Source organism: Globicephala melas, chromosome 10 (assembly GCF_963455315.2).
Source record: "Globicephala melas chromosome 10, mGloMel1.2, whole genome shotgun sequence".
In the NCBI taxonomy this organism is placed as follows: domain Eukaryota; kingdom Metazoa; phylum Chordata; class Mammalia; order Artiodactyla; family Delphinidae; genus Globicephala; species Globicephala melas.
Genome location: NC_083323.1, coordinates 7,310,150 through 7,330,024, shown reverse-complemented (window position 1 = coordinate 7,330,024; position 19,875 = coordinate 7,310,150). Strand labels below are relative to the sequence as shown.

General features: G+C 44.5%; 1 protein-coding gene across 1 annotated transcript in view; it reads left to right on the top strand.

Annotated features, from left to right (window-relative positions):
* The window catches only part of ACO2 (aconitase 2), a 52,198-nt gene that overhangs the window by 9,527 nt on the left and 22,796 nt on the right, over positions 1–19,875 (top strand). Inside the window, exon 2 of the mRNA XM_030855808.2 lies at positions 18,819–18,955. Coding sequence (XP_030711668.1) covers positions 18,819–18,955 — 137 coding nt within the window. The remainder of the gene's footprint in view (positions 1–18,818; positions 18,956–19,875) is intronic.

Genomic DNA, 19,875 nt, shown 5'->3' with positions numbered 1-19,875 from the left:
CTCAGTAATACCTATTTTTTTTTTTAATTTATTTATTTATTTTTGGCTGTGTTGGGTCTTCGTTTCTGTGCGAGGGCTTTCTCCAGTTGGCGGCGAGCGGGGGCCTTTCTTCATCGCGGTGCGCGGGCCTCTCACGGTCGCGGCCCCCCGTTGCGGAGCACAGGCTCCAGACGCGCACGCTCGGTAGCTGTGGCTCACGGGCCTAGGCCTAGTTGCTCCGCGGCATGTGGGATCCTCCCAGACCAGGGCTCGAACCCGTGTCCCCGCATTAGCAGGCAGATTCTCAACCACTGCGCCACTAGGGAAGCCCCAGTAATACCTATTTTTAAGGTAAAATTAATTTCTTACTTTTTTTTCATATTTGTAAAGGTACCCCTTGTAGGAAACTTGGAAAATATAGAAGTATAAAGAATACCATAAAATTTACCTATTATTATTTGTAATACCCAGGGATAACCCACCCCCACCCAGAGATAACTACCATTAACATTTTAGTATATTTCCATCTAGTATTTTTAAAATGTTATAATCCAAATTAAAAATATGTTTAATAATACATGTATTTATAATATATATTTCTTTAAATTTTTTTCTGATTCTCAAAGTTCAAATTAAATACATATAAAAAGTAAAAGATTATCCATAATTTCACCCTCCAGGGATAGCTACTGTTAACAGTTTGGCATCTATTCCATTTTGATTTTATCTGATTTCTTTAATTCATTTGTATCCAAATCAATACTTAGAATTGCCAGGGTTCACTTGGCGCTTGGAAGGCTCAGTGTTTCGGCTTAGAGCCAGGCTGTCTTTGAGTGCTGGTGTATCTGTGAGACCTTGGGTGAGTTACTATGCTTCTCCTGCCCTCAATTTCCTCATCTGTTAAATGGAGCTCGTATACAGTAGGGCTGTTCATCCATGTAAAGTGCTTATAACTTGGCACTCAATAGAAAGTATTAAGTATCACTATTACTATTACTACTAGTAATTATTATTATTATCATAGTCTTTGCTTAGAAACCTCAGCCCTACCACCTGTTCAGTTTGGGTTCAGTAGGTATCCTGGTGCCAGGGACTATGGGGAGGTGTAGATTCAGCACAGACTGGTGTTTAGTGCCTCTCTTGGAGTCGGAGTCGCTGTTAAACACCACAGGGTACCTGGCATCAGGCCAGGGGGTCTGGTGGAGGGGTCTTGGGGTAAGTACTCCTGGATGGGCTCTGGGGAGTTGTAAAATTGTGTTGTTTTATGTGTTGTCTAAATTTTCTCCATGAAATCTGTCCTCCTTTTTTGAATGGGAGGAAAAACCCTAGTAAAGACTATTTAAAAAACAAAAAACAACCTGCTTAAAACAAAACAAAAAAAACGCAACAACCTGCTTTGTAGCATTTTACATAATAATTGCTATTATTTGGGAGCTCATTCATATAATTTCAGGCCTCACTTAATACTGTGGGTATTTATTCCCTTTTTCCAAGTGAAGAAACTGGGTTCATATATAAAATAGATAAGTAATAAGGACCTACTGTATAGCACAGGGAAGTCTATCTACTCAGTACTCTCTGATGGCGTATATGGGAAAAGAATCTAGAAAAGAGTGGAGGTATGTATATGTATAACTGAGTCACTTTGCTGTACCCCTGAAACTAACACAACATTGTAAATCAACTGTACTCTAATAAAAATTAAAAAAAGAGAGAAAGAAACTGGGTTCAAAGATGAAACCTGCGTGACACCACACAACTAATAAATGGTAGAGCTAGGCCTTTGAGCTATATGTAAGTTCTTTTCACTGTGTAAATAAACCACAGGTCATAATTCAGCCTCCTGAATCAAACCTGCTGGGTTTCTAGCCTGACCTTCCACCATCTCCTGCTTTGTCTTTTACCTCGCACCATTTTGAGTGACTTGTAGCTCCTGCACACTTCACTTGATGATTCTGTATCTTTTTATGTACTATCTGTCCTCTGAGTGCCTTGCAAACCCTTATTTATCCTCCACAGCTCTGGTCAGAGAAGTCTTGCCTGGGCATCCCAAGCAGAGCTAATTGTCCGCTCTCCTGTACTCCTGCCCCTTGTGTGTGTTTCCTTCCTCAAGCAGGTCACAGTGGGTTATATTTACTGCTGATTGTGGCCAAACTAAGGTATATAAGTGTAGGGACTGTCTTATTCTTCTTGGTATCTGTGTCCTATTGCTTGGCACAGAATAGGTGTTCAAGTGTTAAAATACAAATGTGTTTATAGGAAATAGGTTACATGATAAGCCACCATCAGCCTACTCCATTGAATACTTTTACCCCGCTTGAATGCATTATCTACATGGCAGCCACAGTGACTTTTTTTTTTTAATGCAGATATAATCCTGCTTCAGTGACTTCCCATTGCTTTTATTTTTTAAAATTTTATTTATTTATTTTTGGCTGCATTGGGTCTTCGTTGCTGCACGTGGGCTTTCTCTAGTTGCGGTGAGCGGGGCTACTCTTCGTTGCGGTGCGCGGGCTTCTCATTGTGGTGGCTTCTCTTGTTACGGAGCACGGGCTCTAGGCGTGCGGGCTTCAGTAGTTGTGGCACGTGGGCTCAGTAGTTGTGGCACGTGGGCTCAGTAGTTGTGGCTCGTGGGCTCTAGAGCGCAGGCTCAGTAGTAGCCTGTGCACAGGCTTAGTTGCTCTGTGGCATGTGGATCATCCCGGACCAGGGATTGAACCCATGTCCCTTGCACTGTCAGGGGGATTCTTAACCACTGTGCCACCAGGAAAGTTCTTCCCATTGCTTTTAGAATCAAGTTAAACATTTAACATGTCCTACTGTAAAGCTCATATGAAAAAATCAAAGCCTGACCAATTGATTGGTAAAGGTACAATGAACCACTTTCATATTCTGATGGTTCATTACTTATATACAGACTGAGAAGAGTAAGCTGAAGTTGCCAGCTCCTTGGGTCCTAGTTGCATACACCGAAAAGGATGGCACCAAAACAAAAGGAGCTGATGACTGCACTGAAAGTTGTGACAGCCTTGATGCCACTAAGCGGGTTTATATCCTGCAGCTCTAGTTTGAAGAGTCCAGGGCAGAAAGCTCTATACCTCATCAGATCCTGGGAGGCGAGGAGAAACTGTCTCATGACTGCCTCCCAGGGAGATAAGGAGCAAGTGGGAGAGGGCCTCACAACTCCTTTAGAGGCCTTCTACCGTCTGGTGTTCCGAGGTATTCTGCCAAGACTCAGATAAACTATAGTTCAAGGTTGCTGCGGTGCTTTTCTCGTACACCTGCAAGGTCCGTCATGATACCTAGCTCCATTTTACCTCTTAGCCTTATTTTCTGCCGTTTCCACTGCCCTTTGCTCACTTTGCTCTAGCCAAGCTGGCTTTCTCTTTCTTCTTTCAACTACAGGTGCTTCCCTGCCACAGGGCCTTTGCACATGCTGTTCTCTCTGCCTGCCAGGTTCCCTGGATTCCTTTTCCTAAACTGCACTTTCTTTGCCTGGCTAACTCCTAGTCAGGTTTCAGTTCTCAGATTAAATATCACTTTCTTGGAAAAGCCCTTCCCCTAGTCTAGATTAGGTTCTCCAGCTTTATACTGTTATAGCGTTATAGCTGCTTAACCTTTCTTTCATAGCACTTCTCATATCGTTGCCTCCATAGTTTCTTTAGTGATTACTTGATATCTGTCTTCTTCACCAGATTGTAAATTCAGCAATGGGAGGGACTGTGTCGTCTTGCTTATCTCACTAATTCAGGCACCACAGCACAAAGTCTGGGGCTGGATAAATATTTGTTTAATGAATCAGTACTACTTCAGTTTTTTTTAAAAAAGAGTAACTATTTATTTTTAATATTTATTTATTTATTTGGTTGCATGGGGTCTTAGTTGCAGCAGGCTGGCTCCTTAGTTGTGGCTCGCCAGCTCCTTAGTTGTGCCACACAGGCTCCTTAGTTGTGGCATGTGAACTCTTAGCTGCAGCATGCATGTGGGATCTACTTCCCTGACCAGGGATCGAATGCGGGCTGCCTACGTTGGGAGCGTGGGGTTTTATCCACTGTGCCACCAGGGAAGTCCCTGCTTCAGTTTTAATTAGGGTGGTAGTGTGGTGGAAAAAGTGTTGACTTGAGAATTAAGTGACTTGAGTTCTGCTCCAAACTGCTGTTAACTAGGTATGTGACCTGGGGCACTCTTCATCTGTCACGTGAAGAAAAGATATCTGGTGATCTGGGGACACTTTGGGTTTTGATAATCTGTGATTCTAGATGAACCATTTAATTAGCCAAGTTCTAGAGGGATGGGATTTAGGATGAGACTCCAACTGCCTACTTGGGTGTCGGACAGAAAAACTCCCGATCTCACCCCCAAGCCTGCTCTTCCTATTGCCTTCCCCATTTCAGTTTATAGCAACCCCATTCTTCCAGTTACTCAGGCCCAAAACCTCAGTGGTATTCTTGACTTTCCTCTCATGCCTCTTGGCCAGTTTGTTAGCAAATCCTATTGTTAGTACTTTCAGAGACTATCCAGACTCCAACCCCTTCTCACCACCTCCACCATTACCACTCTGGTCCAAATCACCACCATCTTTGACTGGGATATTGTGTTGGCCTCCTATCTGGTTTCCCTGCTTCCTTCTATTCTATGTACAGCAGCCAGAATGGTCCTTATAAATAAGTAGGACCATGTAATTCTCATTCAGAATTCTCTGTTAGCTTCTCTTCTCACTCAGAGTAAAGTCCAGAATCTTTACTGTATTCTACAAGGTCCTATGCCACCTTTTCTTTTTTTTAAAGATTTGTTTATTATTTATTTGTTTTATTTATTTTTGGCTGTGTCAGATCTTAGTTGTGGCATGTGGGTCTTCATTGAGGCATGCAGGATCTTTCGTTGTGGTGCATGGGCTTCTCTCTAGTTGTGGCGTGCGGGTTTTCTCTTCTCTCGTGGCGTGTAGACTGGGCGGGTGGGCTTTGTAGTTTGCGGCACGCAGGCTCTGTAGTTGAGGTGCACGAGCTCAGTAGTTGTGGCGCATGGGCTTAGTTGCCCCATGGCATGTGGGATCTTAGTTCTCTGAGCAGGGATCGAACCTGTGTCCTCTGCATTGCAAGGTGAATTCTTTGCCACTGGACCACCAGGGAAGTCCCTAGGTCCTATGCAATCTTGGTCTGACCTCTTACTGTACTCCTCCTTGTTTATTCTGCTCTGGCCATACTGGCTTCCTTGCTGTTCCTTTTTTTCCCCCCTATATATTTTTTACTTTTAAATATTTACCATTTTAAGAATTTTAAGTATACAGTTCAGTAGCATCAAGTACATTCACATTGTTGCACAACTATCACCAGCAGTCATCTCCAGAACTTTTTCATCTTCCCAAACTGAGACTGTAACCATTAGACACTAACTCCCCATTTCCCCCTTCCCCCAACCCCTGGCGCCCACTCTTCTGCTTTCTGCCTCTATGAACTTAATTACTCCAGGTACCTCATATAACTAATCACACAGTATTTGTCCTTTTGTGACTGGCTTATTTCACTTAGCATAATGTCTTCAAGGTTCATCTGTGTTGTAGCATGTGTCAGATTCTTTTTTAGGCTTTTACAAATCCTTTGTTAAGTCTAACTAATATTCCATTGTATGTACCACATTCTGTTTCTCCATCATCCATCAATGGACACTTGGGTGGGTTACTTCCACTTTTTGGCTATTACGAATAATGCTGCTATCAACGTGGGTATACAGATGTCTCTCCTTGTTGTTCTTTGAACACAATGGGCACTACCTCACTTTGGAGGATCCTTAAACTTTCTGCCTAGAATACTCTTCCTTCAGATTACCTGTAGGTTGACCTTTTGTCAGGTTGTTGTTCAATGTCACCTTCTCACTGGAGCCCTTCCCAACTCTCCTACTTTAAATTGCACCTCCCCCTACTTCCCTGGCTCCCTCTCCCAGGGCTCCTGCTTCAATCTCTCATGACACTTACCGACGTCTGACTGAGGTTTTACTTGTTTCTCTGTGTCTACTTGTCTGTCCCCTCCCCGCCCTTATCCTCCCGGAATGTCAGTCCCAAGAGGGCAGGGAGTATTGGACCATTTTGTTCATTGCTGTATCCTCAGTGCCTCAGACAGTGTCTGGCACCCGTAGTCACTCAGTAACTAGTTGATAGATGGACAGACGAATGAGTAAACAAATGGGTAAGGTTTGGTGGTAGGAAGGAGGGGAGACAGAGAGAATGACAGTGAAGATAGGTGTTTTTCACCAGAGTCAGCCCTGCTTATCATTTCTCATACTTCTGGCTGCTACTGAGATTATAAAGTTAATGTAAAAACCTAGCTTTTTCTTCATCCTTGTATCTTACTTCTCCAGTGACTGCTACTATCCCCCAAAGACAGTCTTGTTCTGGGAAAGTTGCGTGATAGAGGGCACCAAAGTGTACAGACAGAATTGAGAGGATCAATGTGAGGTTGCAGGTTTTAAATTTTTTGAAGTAAGGACACCAAAACAACAACCAAAACCAAAACAAAAAAACCACTATATCATTCTCTGTTATCACCATTATTTCTTAAAAGGGCCTTTTTAACATCAAAAGTATAGGAAGGAAAGACTCAGAACAAAGAACATGTTTTAAATGTAATAAATTTGAGTTTTTAAAAAAACTTGCTACACTGTCTTTATTTTCTCCATTTTCCTGGTGGATAGTTGTGTGAGGCAGGCATCAAGTGGGTGGGCTGAGGTTTGGGGTCCTCTGGTACAGTAGGTGGAATGCTGCAGAGAGCCTGGTGATGCTCTGCAAACGCCTTCGCTGACTGTCATTCGTTGTCGCTGTTTGCCTTTGATGTTTGTAAGTAATTTTTTTTTTTTTTTTTTGCGGTACGCAGGCCTCTCACTGTTGTGGCCTCTCCCGTTGCGGAGCACAGGCTCCGGACGCGCAAGCTCAGCGGCCATGGCTCACGGGCCCAGCCGCTCCACAGCACGTGGGATCCTCCTGGACCGGGGCACGAACCCCTGTCCCCTGCATTGGCACGCGGACTCTCAACCACTGCGCCACCAGGGAAGCCCATGTAATTTTTTTAAAAATTGAGTTACAATTGACATACAACATTGTATTAGTTTCAGGTACACAGCATGATGATTATATATTTGTACCTATTGCAAAGTGATCACCACAATAAGACTAGTTAACGTCCATCACCATACATTTTATGTAACTAATATTTTTAATTGGAAGTTCTCTAAGATAGTGTTTCCGGACTGCCTATGTCGACCTGTTATTGGATCATGAAATTAATGGGGTGCAAGTGGCCTTCAAAAAAAGATAATACAGAATGCTAAATGAAAAAAGCCAGACACAGAAGGCCACCTATTGTATGATTTCATTTACATGAAATATCTAGAACAGACAAATCCATAGAAACAGAAAGCAGGTCAGTGATTGCCAGCAGCTGGGACAGGGAGGGTGAAAAGAAAAAGGAGCAGCTGCTCAGTGTGTCCGGGGCTTGCTTTGGGTGATGGAGAGGTTCTGGAACTAGATAGTGGTGATAATTGCACAGCATTGTAAATGTACTGAATTGTACATTTAATAGTTACAATGGTAGATTTTACCACAATGAAAATAATAATAGAGAATAAAAAGTATCAGTGTACATTGCACACGTCAGGTATTGTTTAGTGAAACTTCGTGTGAATTACACACACTCTCAGTACCTGCTGCTGGGCCACAACATAAAATGTGTTTTGTGCCTGTGTGTTTTCAGTCAAAATTTGGAAGTCCCCTCTCAAAGGCTCCTTTTAGCTCCGAACATCCTGTGGCCAGTATATGGATGTTGCTAGGATACAGTGGACTTTGAATGACTTCCTCCTTCCCTGATGACTCTCCACAAATGCCATGTGATTTTGAGCAGATCACTCAGTCTCTCTGGTTTTTGCATCTGTAGCCAATGTTTTTGATTTGAACCCAAACAAGATCTTGTTTGAGCCCTGAGGAGGCCTTAGCCTCTTTTTCACTCGACCACTCGTATTTCCCCTGTACCGAACGCATACAATAGCCACTCTAACACACTACCACACCTTCTGTTTGTCTTATCACACCGTACTGTGGTCTTGAGGGCAGGGAGAGCGTGGTGGTGTTCTAGAGTCTAGTGTGGTACAGCTAAGCTTTCCCCAGGTGTGCCGTAGCGAATAACATACAGGTGTGCAGAGATAATGACCCCCCGCATCCCCCAGCAACTAAGGCTGCCAGTTGTCTTCCAGCAGCAACCTGGTCTGTTTACCAAAAAGAATTACTTTGTTCGTGGGCCTTAACTTGAAAAAGTTTGGGAGCCATGTGGAAACAATTTCTGGCATTACTTGTTAAATGACAGGGATTATTCTCCATATTTTATAAGTATTTTAAAATAGAGTAAACAGTTTGACCATGCAGGGAGCTAATAATAAATGGGTAGCGTTCTGAATCTGCTGTGCTTTCTGTGACACCACGCTGGGTTGCATTTGATGCGTGCACATATGCATACCTTTACATCCACATCTGTGTGTAAATGAAGGCGAAGGCTGTGGCTACTCCAGAAAGACCTGAGCTCTGGGGGTTTTCTTCCTTGGTACAGATTAATCTGTTCTGCCGTTGCTATGCTTTCCCCTAGGCCTTTGGGAGTAAGTGGGTTTATCTGATGCCTGCTTACTGGGGAGGAATATTTATAGAATCTCTGAGCTGGAAGGAACTTTGGAGAACGTCTAGTCCGGTGGTTACCAGATATGGCTGTATCAGCGTAACCTGTAATCTTTATTGATGTTTAAGGCTCCACCTCAGGTGATTCTGATTGAGAGGTCTGGGAGCCCTTAGGGCCTAGAAGCTGTTTCAGTGAAACCTCCCAGGTGATTTTGATGCAGCCAGAATGATCTGCTTCTCCCATTTTATAGAAATGGAGGGACTTCCCTGGTGATCCAGTGGCTAAGACTCCTTGCTGCCAGTGCAGAGGGCCCAGGTTCGATCCTGGTCAGGGAACTAGATCCCGCATGCTGCAACTAAGAGTTCGCATGCCGCCACTAAAGATCCCACATGCTGCAACTAAAGATTCTGCATGCGGCAACGAAGATCCCACGAGCTGCAACTGAGACCTGGCGCAGCCAAATAAATAAATATTTTTTTAAAAAAAGAAAGAAGTGAAAAAGAAGGCACAGAAAGGCTAGATTATTTGTACAGGGGTGCATTGTGACCGAACTCGGAGGCCAGATCTCTGGACTCCCAACCCCTGAATGTTCCATCTTGGCCCCCACCACCTCCTGTCACAGGGGGAATCTCACTGTCCACCATACTGCACACAGAGAAATGACCCATGGGGCGGGCACTCTGAGCTTGATACCTTCACCCGAATGTTGGATTTCAAAATTGGAGTTCAAGAAGAAACCTGTAGTGATATTAGGGAACTTTGGTTCTCTCTACATCAGCTAAAAACAGCTTGCTGTCAGTCTCTTTCCATCCACACAGTATTACCTTAATACAAATTTGGGGAATTATAGGAGAAAATAATTTTCTGTCTTAAACCATTTTTTATAATGTTCATTTCCTTTACATATTTGGAGTTATTTCTTGAAGATAGAGTCTCAGATATGGAATTACTGAATCAAAGGTATGGATGTTCCTGTGGATGTCTTATTGACAAGCTGCTTTATGAAAAGATTGAATTATTTTGCTTTTAGTCCACAGCAAGCAGTCTGCAAGGATATTTATCTTTGGTTCTGAGCATTTTTTAATTAAAAACTAATGTTGGTTACATTCTTTCTAATTATAAGAAGTATTATAATGATTCATTTGTAGAAAATTTGGAAAATTTAGAAAAAAATCAAGAAGGAAATTTAAGCCATTATGTCTAGCGCATGGATTTAACCATACTTGATGCCTTACTTAAAAGATTTTTTGTCATGAATTTTTACACATAAGTAAAAGTAGAAAATAGTACAAAGAACACCCATATAACTACCATCTAGAGTCAACAGTTATCAACATTTTGCCTTATTTGCTTCATCTGTATATATATTTTTAAATTTTTATTGGAGTATAGTTGATTTACAATATTGTGTTAGTTTCTACTGTAGAGCAAAGTGAATCAGCTTATACGTTTATATATATCTCTTTTTTGGATTTCCTTCCCATTTAGGTCCCCACAGTGCATTGAGTACAGTTCCCTGTGCTATACAATAGGTTCTCATTAGTTATCTATTTTATATATAGTATCGATAGTGTATATGTGTCAGTCTCACAATTCATCCCACCCCCCCCATCTACATATTTTTTATTATTTTTTTTTCTGGACCATTTCAGAAGAAGTTAAAGGCGTTGTGACACCTCATTCCTAAAAGCTTCAACATTTATCTCTTAAAACTAAGTCAATTAGCTATATAACTACAGTATCATTTTCTTAACTTCCCCACTTCTCCCAAAAATGTCTTTGGTAGCTATCTCTTTTCAAATCAAGACCTGATAAAAAAATTTTCATGCTGCATTGATTTTTTTCTTTTTTTTCTTTTTCTTTTTTTTTTTTTTTTTGCGTATGCGGGCCTCTTACTGTTGTGGCCTCTCCCGTTGCGGAGCACAGGCTCCGGACGCGCAGGCTCACCGGCCATGGCTCACGAGCCCAGCCGCTCCGCGTCATGTGGGACCTTCCCGCACCGGAGCACGAACCCATGTCCCCCGCATCAGCAGGCGGACTCTCGACCACTGCGCCACCAGGGAAGCCCTGATTTTACTTTTTTAGTCTCTTAATCTAGAACAGCACCTCCCCACTCCCACCCCATCACACACACCGTTTTTCCCCATGACATTGACTTGAAAGGGACTAGCCCAGATTCTCGTAGACCTTTCGCATTCTGGATGTAATTGATTATTCTTTTATTCCTTACATTTCCCTTAAACTGGAAGTAAGGTCCCAAAGCTTTCTTAGATTCAGGTTAAACGTTTTTTGACAAGAATTCTTCATAGGTGACGCTGTCCCATCGGGAGGCACGAATGTAAGGTAGTCTTGCTGTTGGTGATGCTGTTTGATCTCTGGGTTGAGCTGGTGGTAACCAGATTCCTCTAGTGTGAAGGTACATTTTTTTCCTTTTACTTAGTCGTGATAAATTCCTGTAAGTTAACTTGCTGAAACAAAGGGTTTGCACATTTTTAAAAACCAGAACGCTTGATTATTGTCTAAGTGCTCCTGACTGATCCTGCTGTGTATGCTACACTACAGTCAGCATGCTTTTCTGCACCAATTTGTCTTGTTCATTCTTTTTTTTCCCCCTGATTACAAAAGAAACTCACATATATCATGCAGCATTTAAAAGTTACAGAAATACTTAGCCTAGAACATAAAAGTGCCCATAATTCTAATCTCTAGAGATAATTGCTGTGAACAGTTTAGGCATATCATGTCTATTTTTTTCTAAACATATTTACATTTGTTAATTACTGTTATTATACAGAAATGGGCCCATACCATGGCACTATTTTGCTATTTCTTATTTTCATTGAATGTGTCATGAAATTTTTTTCCTGCCAGTAAAGGTAGATCTACTTCTTTTTAAATTTTTTTTTATTTTTTAAATATTCTTTTAAAAAAAATATTTATTTATGTATTTATTTGGTTGCACCGGGTCTTAGTTGTGGCAGGTGGGCTCCTTCGTTGCGGCATGCGAACTCTTAGTTGCAGCATGATGTGCGATCTAGTTCCCTGACCAGGGATCGAACCAGGGCCCTCTGCATTGGGAGCTCAGAGTCTTATCCACTGCGCCACAAGGGAAGTCCCCTCTACTTCTTTTTTTAAATCATGGTAAAATACATAATAAAGTTTGACATTTTAACCATTTTTGACTGTGCACTTCAGTGACGTTAACTACATTCACAATGTTGTTAGACCACCACCATCATCTTACTCTTGAATATTTAAAAAGGTGTAGAATGGCATTCCTTCGTGGATGAACCAGAATTTATTCAATCAGTGCCCTATTTTTGGACAATTGTGTTGTTCTTTTAAAAACAGTGTTGGGGACTTCCCTGGTGGCACAGTAGTTAAGAATCCACCTGCCAGTGCAGGGGACACGGGTTCGAACCCTGGTCTGGGAAGCTCCCACATGCCACGGAAATAAGCCTGTGCGCCGCAACTGCTGAGCCTGCTCTCTAGAGCCCGTGAGCCACAACTACTGAAGCCTGCGCGCCTAGAGCCTGTGCTCTGAAACAAGAGAAGCCACCGCAATGAAAAGCCCGCACACCGCAACAAAGAGCAGCCCCGCTTGCCGCAACTAGAGAAAGCCCGCACGTGGCAACGAAGACCATCAATCCAAATGTGAAGCTAGATAAAGAACAGTTGTCTCAATAAATAAGTAAAAACAGTGATGTAGAGAGCGTCTTTGCTAGTCTCTACACTCATTTAAGTGAGTATTTTTATAAGATAGCTTCCTGGAAGAGGGAAAGCTAGTCAAAAGGTACAAACGTTTTACATTTTAATAGGTATTGCCTAATTGTTTTTCAAAAACGTTCAACCTGTTTACAGTCTAACCACAAGCATCTGAGCCTGGCAAATTATTGATTTGTCCTGTTAACTATTTGTTCTCACAAGGTTAACCAAACTTGCTCTGTATTTAACCTTGCTCAATAAGGAAGAACTGGTTGGTAAAGTAAAAGCAACATTCATTGGTTTAATTAACTGATATTTATGTAGCACATGTGTATCAGACCTGGTGTTCAGGCATGGGGAATTTTATTATGAATGAACAGACACAATCCCTCCCTTAGTGGATCTTACAGACTAGTGGAGGCAGATATCATCTCACGAATGAACGTCAGAAAGTAGTAAGTGGGCATAGATGATAGGAGGCTCTGCTTGGGCTGAGAGTTCAAGAAGTTTCCCTAAGAAAGTGAAATTAATTTGGAACTTGAAGGATCAATGGGAATTACCTACACAAAGGGTAGATTGAGAAGGAGGTGGGCAGAGAACATTCTAAGCAGAAGAAACGGCATGTGCAAAGGCCCAGTGGCAGATCCCTTTAGACTTTGTACTGGCTACGGAAGTTCAGCATGTTTGGTGCCCTGGAGGAAAGCAAGTTTCTGAATTATTCAGAGACCAAATAGATGAGGTCTCTCTGCCAGGATCCCGTAAGCAGAAGGGGTTTCAGAGAGATGGGAGGTTTTCCAAGGCAAATTCTAACAAATTGCAAGTAGTCTGAAGGAGAGACAGAAGAGATGCTGCTACAGAGCTCAGCTTAGATTTTTAGAATGTCTTAGCCAAAGTTGGAAGGAGGGCAAGTAACTAAGGAGAAACACTGTGGCAGCTGGAATACATCAGAAAGGGGTCAAGAATGTCAAAGGCCCAGATGAGCTAAGGCTTCTGAAAAATGCTGATCAGCCAAAAGTTATGTTTTCAGTAAGCAAAAGAAGAGGATACCCCTTCTGCCAGAATCCAGAAAAGGAGCACAACCTCATCACATCTAATTGTGTGTCTGTCTCCTCCATGAAAATAATACAATATAACATACATTGAGGGCTTTCCTGGAGGTGCAGTGGTTAAGAATCCGCCTGCCGATGCGGGGGACATGGGTTCGATCCCTGGCCCGGGAAGATCCCACATGCCACGGAGCAGCTAAGCCTGTGCGCCAGAACTACTGAAGCCCATGCACCTAGAGCCGTGCTCCGCGACAAGAGAAGCCACGACAATGGGAAGCCTGCGCACCACAATGAAGAGTAGCCCCCGCTCGCCGCAACTAGAGAAAGCCTGCGCACAGCAGCAGAGACCCAACACAGCCAAAAATAAAAACAAATAAATTAATTTAAAAAAATCACATACATTGAGCACATATGAACCCGCTCTGTGCCAAGCACTTAAAGTAGACTATTTCATTTACTATTAACACGTTTATCTCCATTTTCTCTGTGGGGAAGCTAAGGCTTGGTGAGGCTAAATAACTTCTCTAGGGCCACAGCAGGTTAGTGATGCTGCTGGGTTGGGCAGTCTGACTACAGGTCTTCAATCTGAACCATCACACCATGCTACCTTCCAATGGGAAAGGATAGGCTATGTGGGGTTAGCGGGTAGCAGAATCTAGGGGAATTGGCTTATCCTAGAAAGAGACAGGTCTGTACTTGCATCCTGGATTCACTGTCACATGTAAGATTTCTGACTTAACCTCTATGATCTTCAGTTTCCAAATCTGTAAGATGGGAATAACAATTACCTTGTACCACTATGGAATTCAAAATTAGGCACAGAAAATGCTTGGCATGGAGCAGGTACTTAATAAGTAAGGCTGTTTTATTTTTATTCTAAGACTACCCATAGCCTAGTCTTCATTTTATATGTGAGATATATGTGGTCCTGAATGAATGATACATGGTACCCTTGCCCTTGAAGTCAGTCTTTGGGTAAGCATATTAGTGTGATCAGCCTCTTCAGAGTTATACATGTCATTTCATACACTTTAAACCTCTCACAGTGCGGCTCTGAAGCAGGGAACAGGGCTGAGATTTCACCCTTTACAGGTGTGAAAAACTCAGGCCTGGAGGAACAAAGTGAATTGCTTAAGGTCTCACAGCCAGGCTAACATCTTCTTACTTTTTTGTTGCGATTAGATTAGTGAAACGGAGTGTGAGTGTTGATTTCTGTAGGGCAACTGACGGGTCAGTCAGGCTGTCCCTAGTCGCGAAACAGAAGCGATGGCTTAGTGACATTTCAGTCAGGTGGTTATTGTTGTGGGTTGAAGACCCGGACCTGGGGATTGTCACTAAATAGATCACTGTTGGCTTGACCAAACGTCCACCCTGGGGAGCCTGGCCTGGAATGAGTCACATTTGTACTGAGACTTGAATGAACAGCCTGAGAGTTGTGCTTACTGTGTGTGTGGCTGACACGCACTGGGAAGGCCAGCCTGTCAGGACCTGGGGTGACTGACCCAGACTCCTATAGACCACAGAGGGCTGGAGGTAGACAGAAACTGGTGCTGAAATTAAACCAAGATTAAGGTAGAGCTCTGCACAGAAAACCAAGTCTGTAGTACAGTGTGGCTTGAGCGGTCAGTGAGGAAGGTGGCTATTGAGGGGTTAGGAGGAAGGGAGTGATGCATGTGTCAGCAGTGAGGTGGACAGCCACGAGCTCAGCAAAGGAAGTGACTGTCCCTTTGCCCTCAGCACAGGGCATGGTTGGGCTATTGCAGGACTTAGAAACATGCCACGTAAAGGAAAAGTTGAAAAAACTCAGGGCTACCCTTGGCCTAGAGAAGAGGGAGTTTAGAGAGGACAGTAAGTCCTGTCTTCAGATAGTTGAGGGACCCCCGCCCTCAGCTGAGTTATTGACCTGGGTAAGGTTTAGGGTTACGTTGTTGTTTTGGGCCATATCTTGTGGCTTGCGGGACCTTAGTTCCCCAACCAGGGATTGAACCCAGGCCCATGCAGTGAAGGTGCCGAGTCCTAACCACTGGACCACCAGGTAAGTCCCAGGATTGTGTATTTTTAACAAACTCAGGAGATTCTGTTGCACCTCAGGTCTGGGAAGCAATATCCTGAGAAAGATGGTTGCGTTTATTTCATACCGTCCAGAGGGCAGACGCCCCCGCCACCTGAGAAAGCAGACTGTGCAAGGAAACAGAGAGAGGGAGAATATTTTGAAATTTTTCAGAAATGGATTGGTGGTCGTGTGGGATGATGAACTCCTGGCATGGGATGGGGTCCAAATAGCTTTTTAGAAAAATTGACTTGATGAACATTCAGGTTGTTCAGGCTTCCTAAAAACTCTTTCCATCCTTATTAATGTATAAACCTGAGCCGTCCCATGTGGCAACTTAACTTTAATTAAAGTTGAGTAACATTAAAAATTCCACTCCTCAGTCACCTCAGCACACTTCAGGTGCCCTGCAGCCACGCGTGGTGGGTGGCTACTGTATTGAACAGTGAGGATCTAGGACGTGTCCATCGTGGCAGGAAGTCCTCTTGGGCAGCGCTAGCTGTTGTGAACAGACATTTGCACATAGTTGGTAAGCAGAGCAGTGTCATGATTAAGGATTGAGCATGTAGCTGGTTGATTTGTTATTAACACTATTGAGTTTTTCTCCATTTTAGGGGCAAAGCTTCGGGTGAGGGCCTGGGGCAATAGCAGAAAGTGGGCCAGTCAGGCTGGGTTGGGTCCTGGTTGCTGCTCTGTGGCCTTGGTCACTGCATGAGAGCCTCAGTTGCCTCACTTGGAAAATAGGCTAATCATAGACGCCGCTTCACTGGGCGGCTGTGAGGATTAGATGCTTAACACGGTGCTCATCTCACACTAGGCACTAATAAATATTCTTTTTTTATCCCAGAGTTGTATTCTGTATGAACATATTATTTTGTCCTTTTTTTTTCCAATCGGCATTATTACTTAAATCTATTTTTAAGTATTGATATGTGTCCATAGATTGCTTAATTGTCCCCTTACTGTTAGGAATTTGCTACTTTACCTTTTCTCTACACTATAATTATGATTACAGTTATTTGTTTTGCTTACTGGGCCAGACACTAGGTATTGTTCTACTCATTTTTATTTCTAAGGAAACTGAAGTTAAGGGCAATTAATTTACAAAAAGAGAGCGATAGATCTGTGTATAAACATTGGAAAGATGTCAAAGATATGTTGATAAATGAAAAAAGCAAGTTGCAGAACAACTTGTATAGCTTCTCATTTGTGTGAAAAACACAGAGGAGGCTGAATGTATGCTTATAAATGCACAGGGGTAATAATAGAAACCGTGCCAAGTACTTTCTGTTACCTCCTAGCCCTCACAATAGCACTGTGTGGAAATGATTACTTAGAGAGGGTAAATTGTCCTAGATGGCTCAGGTAGTAAATGGCTTGCCAGGTTGAAGTCCAGGTCCCCCCGACTGCCGCTGTGCACTGGGCCTCCCACTGTAATGGCAGCGGCAGGCAGCAGCGGCCGTACCTGCAGCTGCAGTGTCCCACATTCCTCCTCTGCACAGGCTGTTGAAAGTCCTTTGGGACTCCCCTGGCGGTCCAGTGGTTAAGACTCCATACTTCCACTGCAGGGGGCACAGGTTTGTTCCCTGATCGGGGAACTAGAATCCCACATGCTGTGAAGCCAAAAAAAAAAAGGAAAGTCCTTTGATTGGTGAGTTCTTCACCCCTACCCAGTAGGGCAGAGAGTGAGGGTCCCCTGGTGGATTTTTAGCTGGAGGGCAGGTGGATCTGCAGTCTGCACTGGGAGGTCGCTTCTGCTGTGGCAGGTCAGGGGGTGGCGGGTGGGGTGCTGTTTCCTGATAGGGTCTGCCTTCCTCACCGGCCACCTGAACAGCGAGTGGCAGCTGTGCATTTGTATTGGTTTAGATGCTGAGGTCGGCAGGATTTGGCTTTAAATGTTCTGGTGACATATAGAAGGGAGCCTGGGGCAGTGGCTTGAGCTTTGCCTCTTTCCTTGCCCAAGGGTATGACTTCCTAGATGGCGAACACCACTGTTCTTTCCCTCTGTCGCTTCTTTGGGTTCATCTATTCCTCCTTGGTCAAAATGGACCCTGTGAAGTTTGTCATCCACAGTTTAAAATGAACTAATACAGACCCCTTCATAACAGTTGCTTATCTGTTGCTGCATAAGAAGTCGTTGCTCCCAAACTTAGAGGATTAAAACAACAACACACGTTTCTCGCTCACAGTTCCTGTGGGCCCGGAATTTGGGAGCGTCTTGGCTGGTGGTTCTGGCTCAGAGTCGCTCAAGAACTTGCAGTCCAGGTTGTCGGTCAGGGCCCTGGTGATCTGAGGGCTTGGGCTGAGGCTGGAGCACTGGCTTGCAAGATGGCATGCTTACACGCCTAGCAAGGTGGTGCTGGTTTTTGGCAAGAGGCCTCAGTTCCTCTCTAGGTGGGCCTCTCTGAGGACTGCTGAACTGTTTTTTTGTTTGTTTGTTTGTTTTTTGCGGTACGCGGGCCTCTCACTGTTGTGGCCTCTCCCATTGCGGAGCACAGGCTCAGCGGCCATGGCTCATGGGCCCAGCCGCTCCGCGGCATGTGGGATCTTCCCGGACCGGGGCACAAACCTGTGTCCCCCGCATCGGCAGGCGGACTCACAGCCACTGCGCCACCAGGGAAGCCCTGCTGAAATGTTTTAACAGCGGTGGTGACTGTCTTCCGCCAGAGCCATCAAAGAAAGAGAGAGCCATGCAGAAGCAATCCTTTTTGCGGCCTAGCCTCAGAGGTCCCCTGGTATCACTGTGCCATTCTGTCCAGTCAGTCGGTGAGTCTGCTGCACATTCCAGGGGAGCAGGATTAGGCACCACCTTTTCAAGGGATGAGGAAACATCCAAAGCTCATGCATAGGTTTTCCTCACTAATTTTTCCATCTATTCAACCATTAGTTATTAAATCTCAAATATGTGCCAGGTAGTCCAGATACAGATGAATAAGACAGACAGAGCTTGATGCCAAGCCCCAAGGAACTTATAGGGCAGGCAGGATAGCAGCTACCATTTGGGTGGTGCTTCAGAGCTTAATGGGAACGTCCACATATTTTCTCCTTCAACCTTCCCAGTAACTGTATGATCGCTACAGCTGGTTGTATCCCCATTGCCCAACTTTTCTGGTCCTCAGATGATAGAGGATTTTCTTAAGTGGACAGAATTTGACTTTGATGCAGAAATTCTGACTGTAAATCCCTTACACTTTTCTGCTACCACAGGCTGTGTTCCTTTTGGCTACTGTCTCATCCCTGTGCCTCAGGTGAGGAAACTGAGGCTGCAGTCACTGAATAGCTCTTGACACTTGAATTCTTTGCTTTTTTCACCATTCTGCGCTGTCTCTCAGGGGTGGACCGCTCTAAATACTCCACTGACAGTCGCTGCTGTCCTTCTTCTTGCAGAAAGCCCTGGGTGTGCGGCAGTACCATGTGGCCTCGGTCCTGTGCCAGCGGGCCGAGGTGGCCATGAGCCACTTTGAGCCCACTGAGTACATCCGCTATGACCTGCTCGAGAAGAACATTAACGTCGTCCGCAAACGGTAAGGCTGCAGGGCGAGCTGCGGAGACTGCGAGAGGGTGTTGGTGCTTCTGGTGCCGCCTGCCCCTTTCGGGCAGCGTAGGAGGTGCTTGGGGAAGGATGGTTGGTCGTGGTGGTGGCAGGATTGAGTCATTTAGGGTACAGCGGTCCCTGCTGAGGAAGGGTGTTCCAGATCAGTGGTGGACCTTCTGTCCTCTCTGCCAAGGAAAAGTCTGTTAGCAAGAAGCCTGGAGATGTGGGCCCTAGGGAAGGTCTCAGGCACTCTTCGGTGCTGTGGCCCGAACCTTCCACCCACTCTTTCCAGGACAGACGACTAGCCCTGGGCCATTTCTCTGGGATCTGCCGGGCCCAGTGACTTCAGAAATACATATATTTCCCCTTCAGTGCGTAAGCCCAGGGGGGAGCTCAGCCTTGAGACTCAGCAGGAATCTCAGGTGGGGTCTTGAGCATATTTTTTTTCTGGACCTCTCTTTGCTCATTTGATAAAATGGCAGCTGTCTTTGCACTGCTGTTCTGTGTGCCAGGTTCTGGGCTAGATGCTGGCACAGGAGGGATGAATAAGATACCACAAGAGGACGCGGAGTGGGGGCTGGTAGCGCCAACCAGCGCTGCGCCTGAAACTTGAATGGCTGCAGACAGCTGCGCGCTTGCCTATCTGGTGACATGGCCCTGGGAGGACGAGAGAACCAGTATGAGTACACAGTGTCCCCATCCGCAGTAATAGCTGACGAATGGGCTCAGGTGGACAAAGCCACACTGTGAGTGAGTGATGGGACCTGGTCTCCAGGCTCTCATCCAGTGCTCTGGCCACTGTGCCACACTTGCTCTCTGTTGCCACTTTGCTTCCTCTTTACTGGTATCCTCACTTCAGTTTTACAGGTAAGGGACTATCTTAGTCTTTATCTGCTGTACCTGCAACTT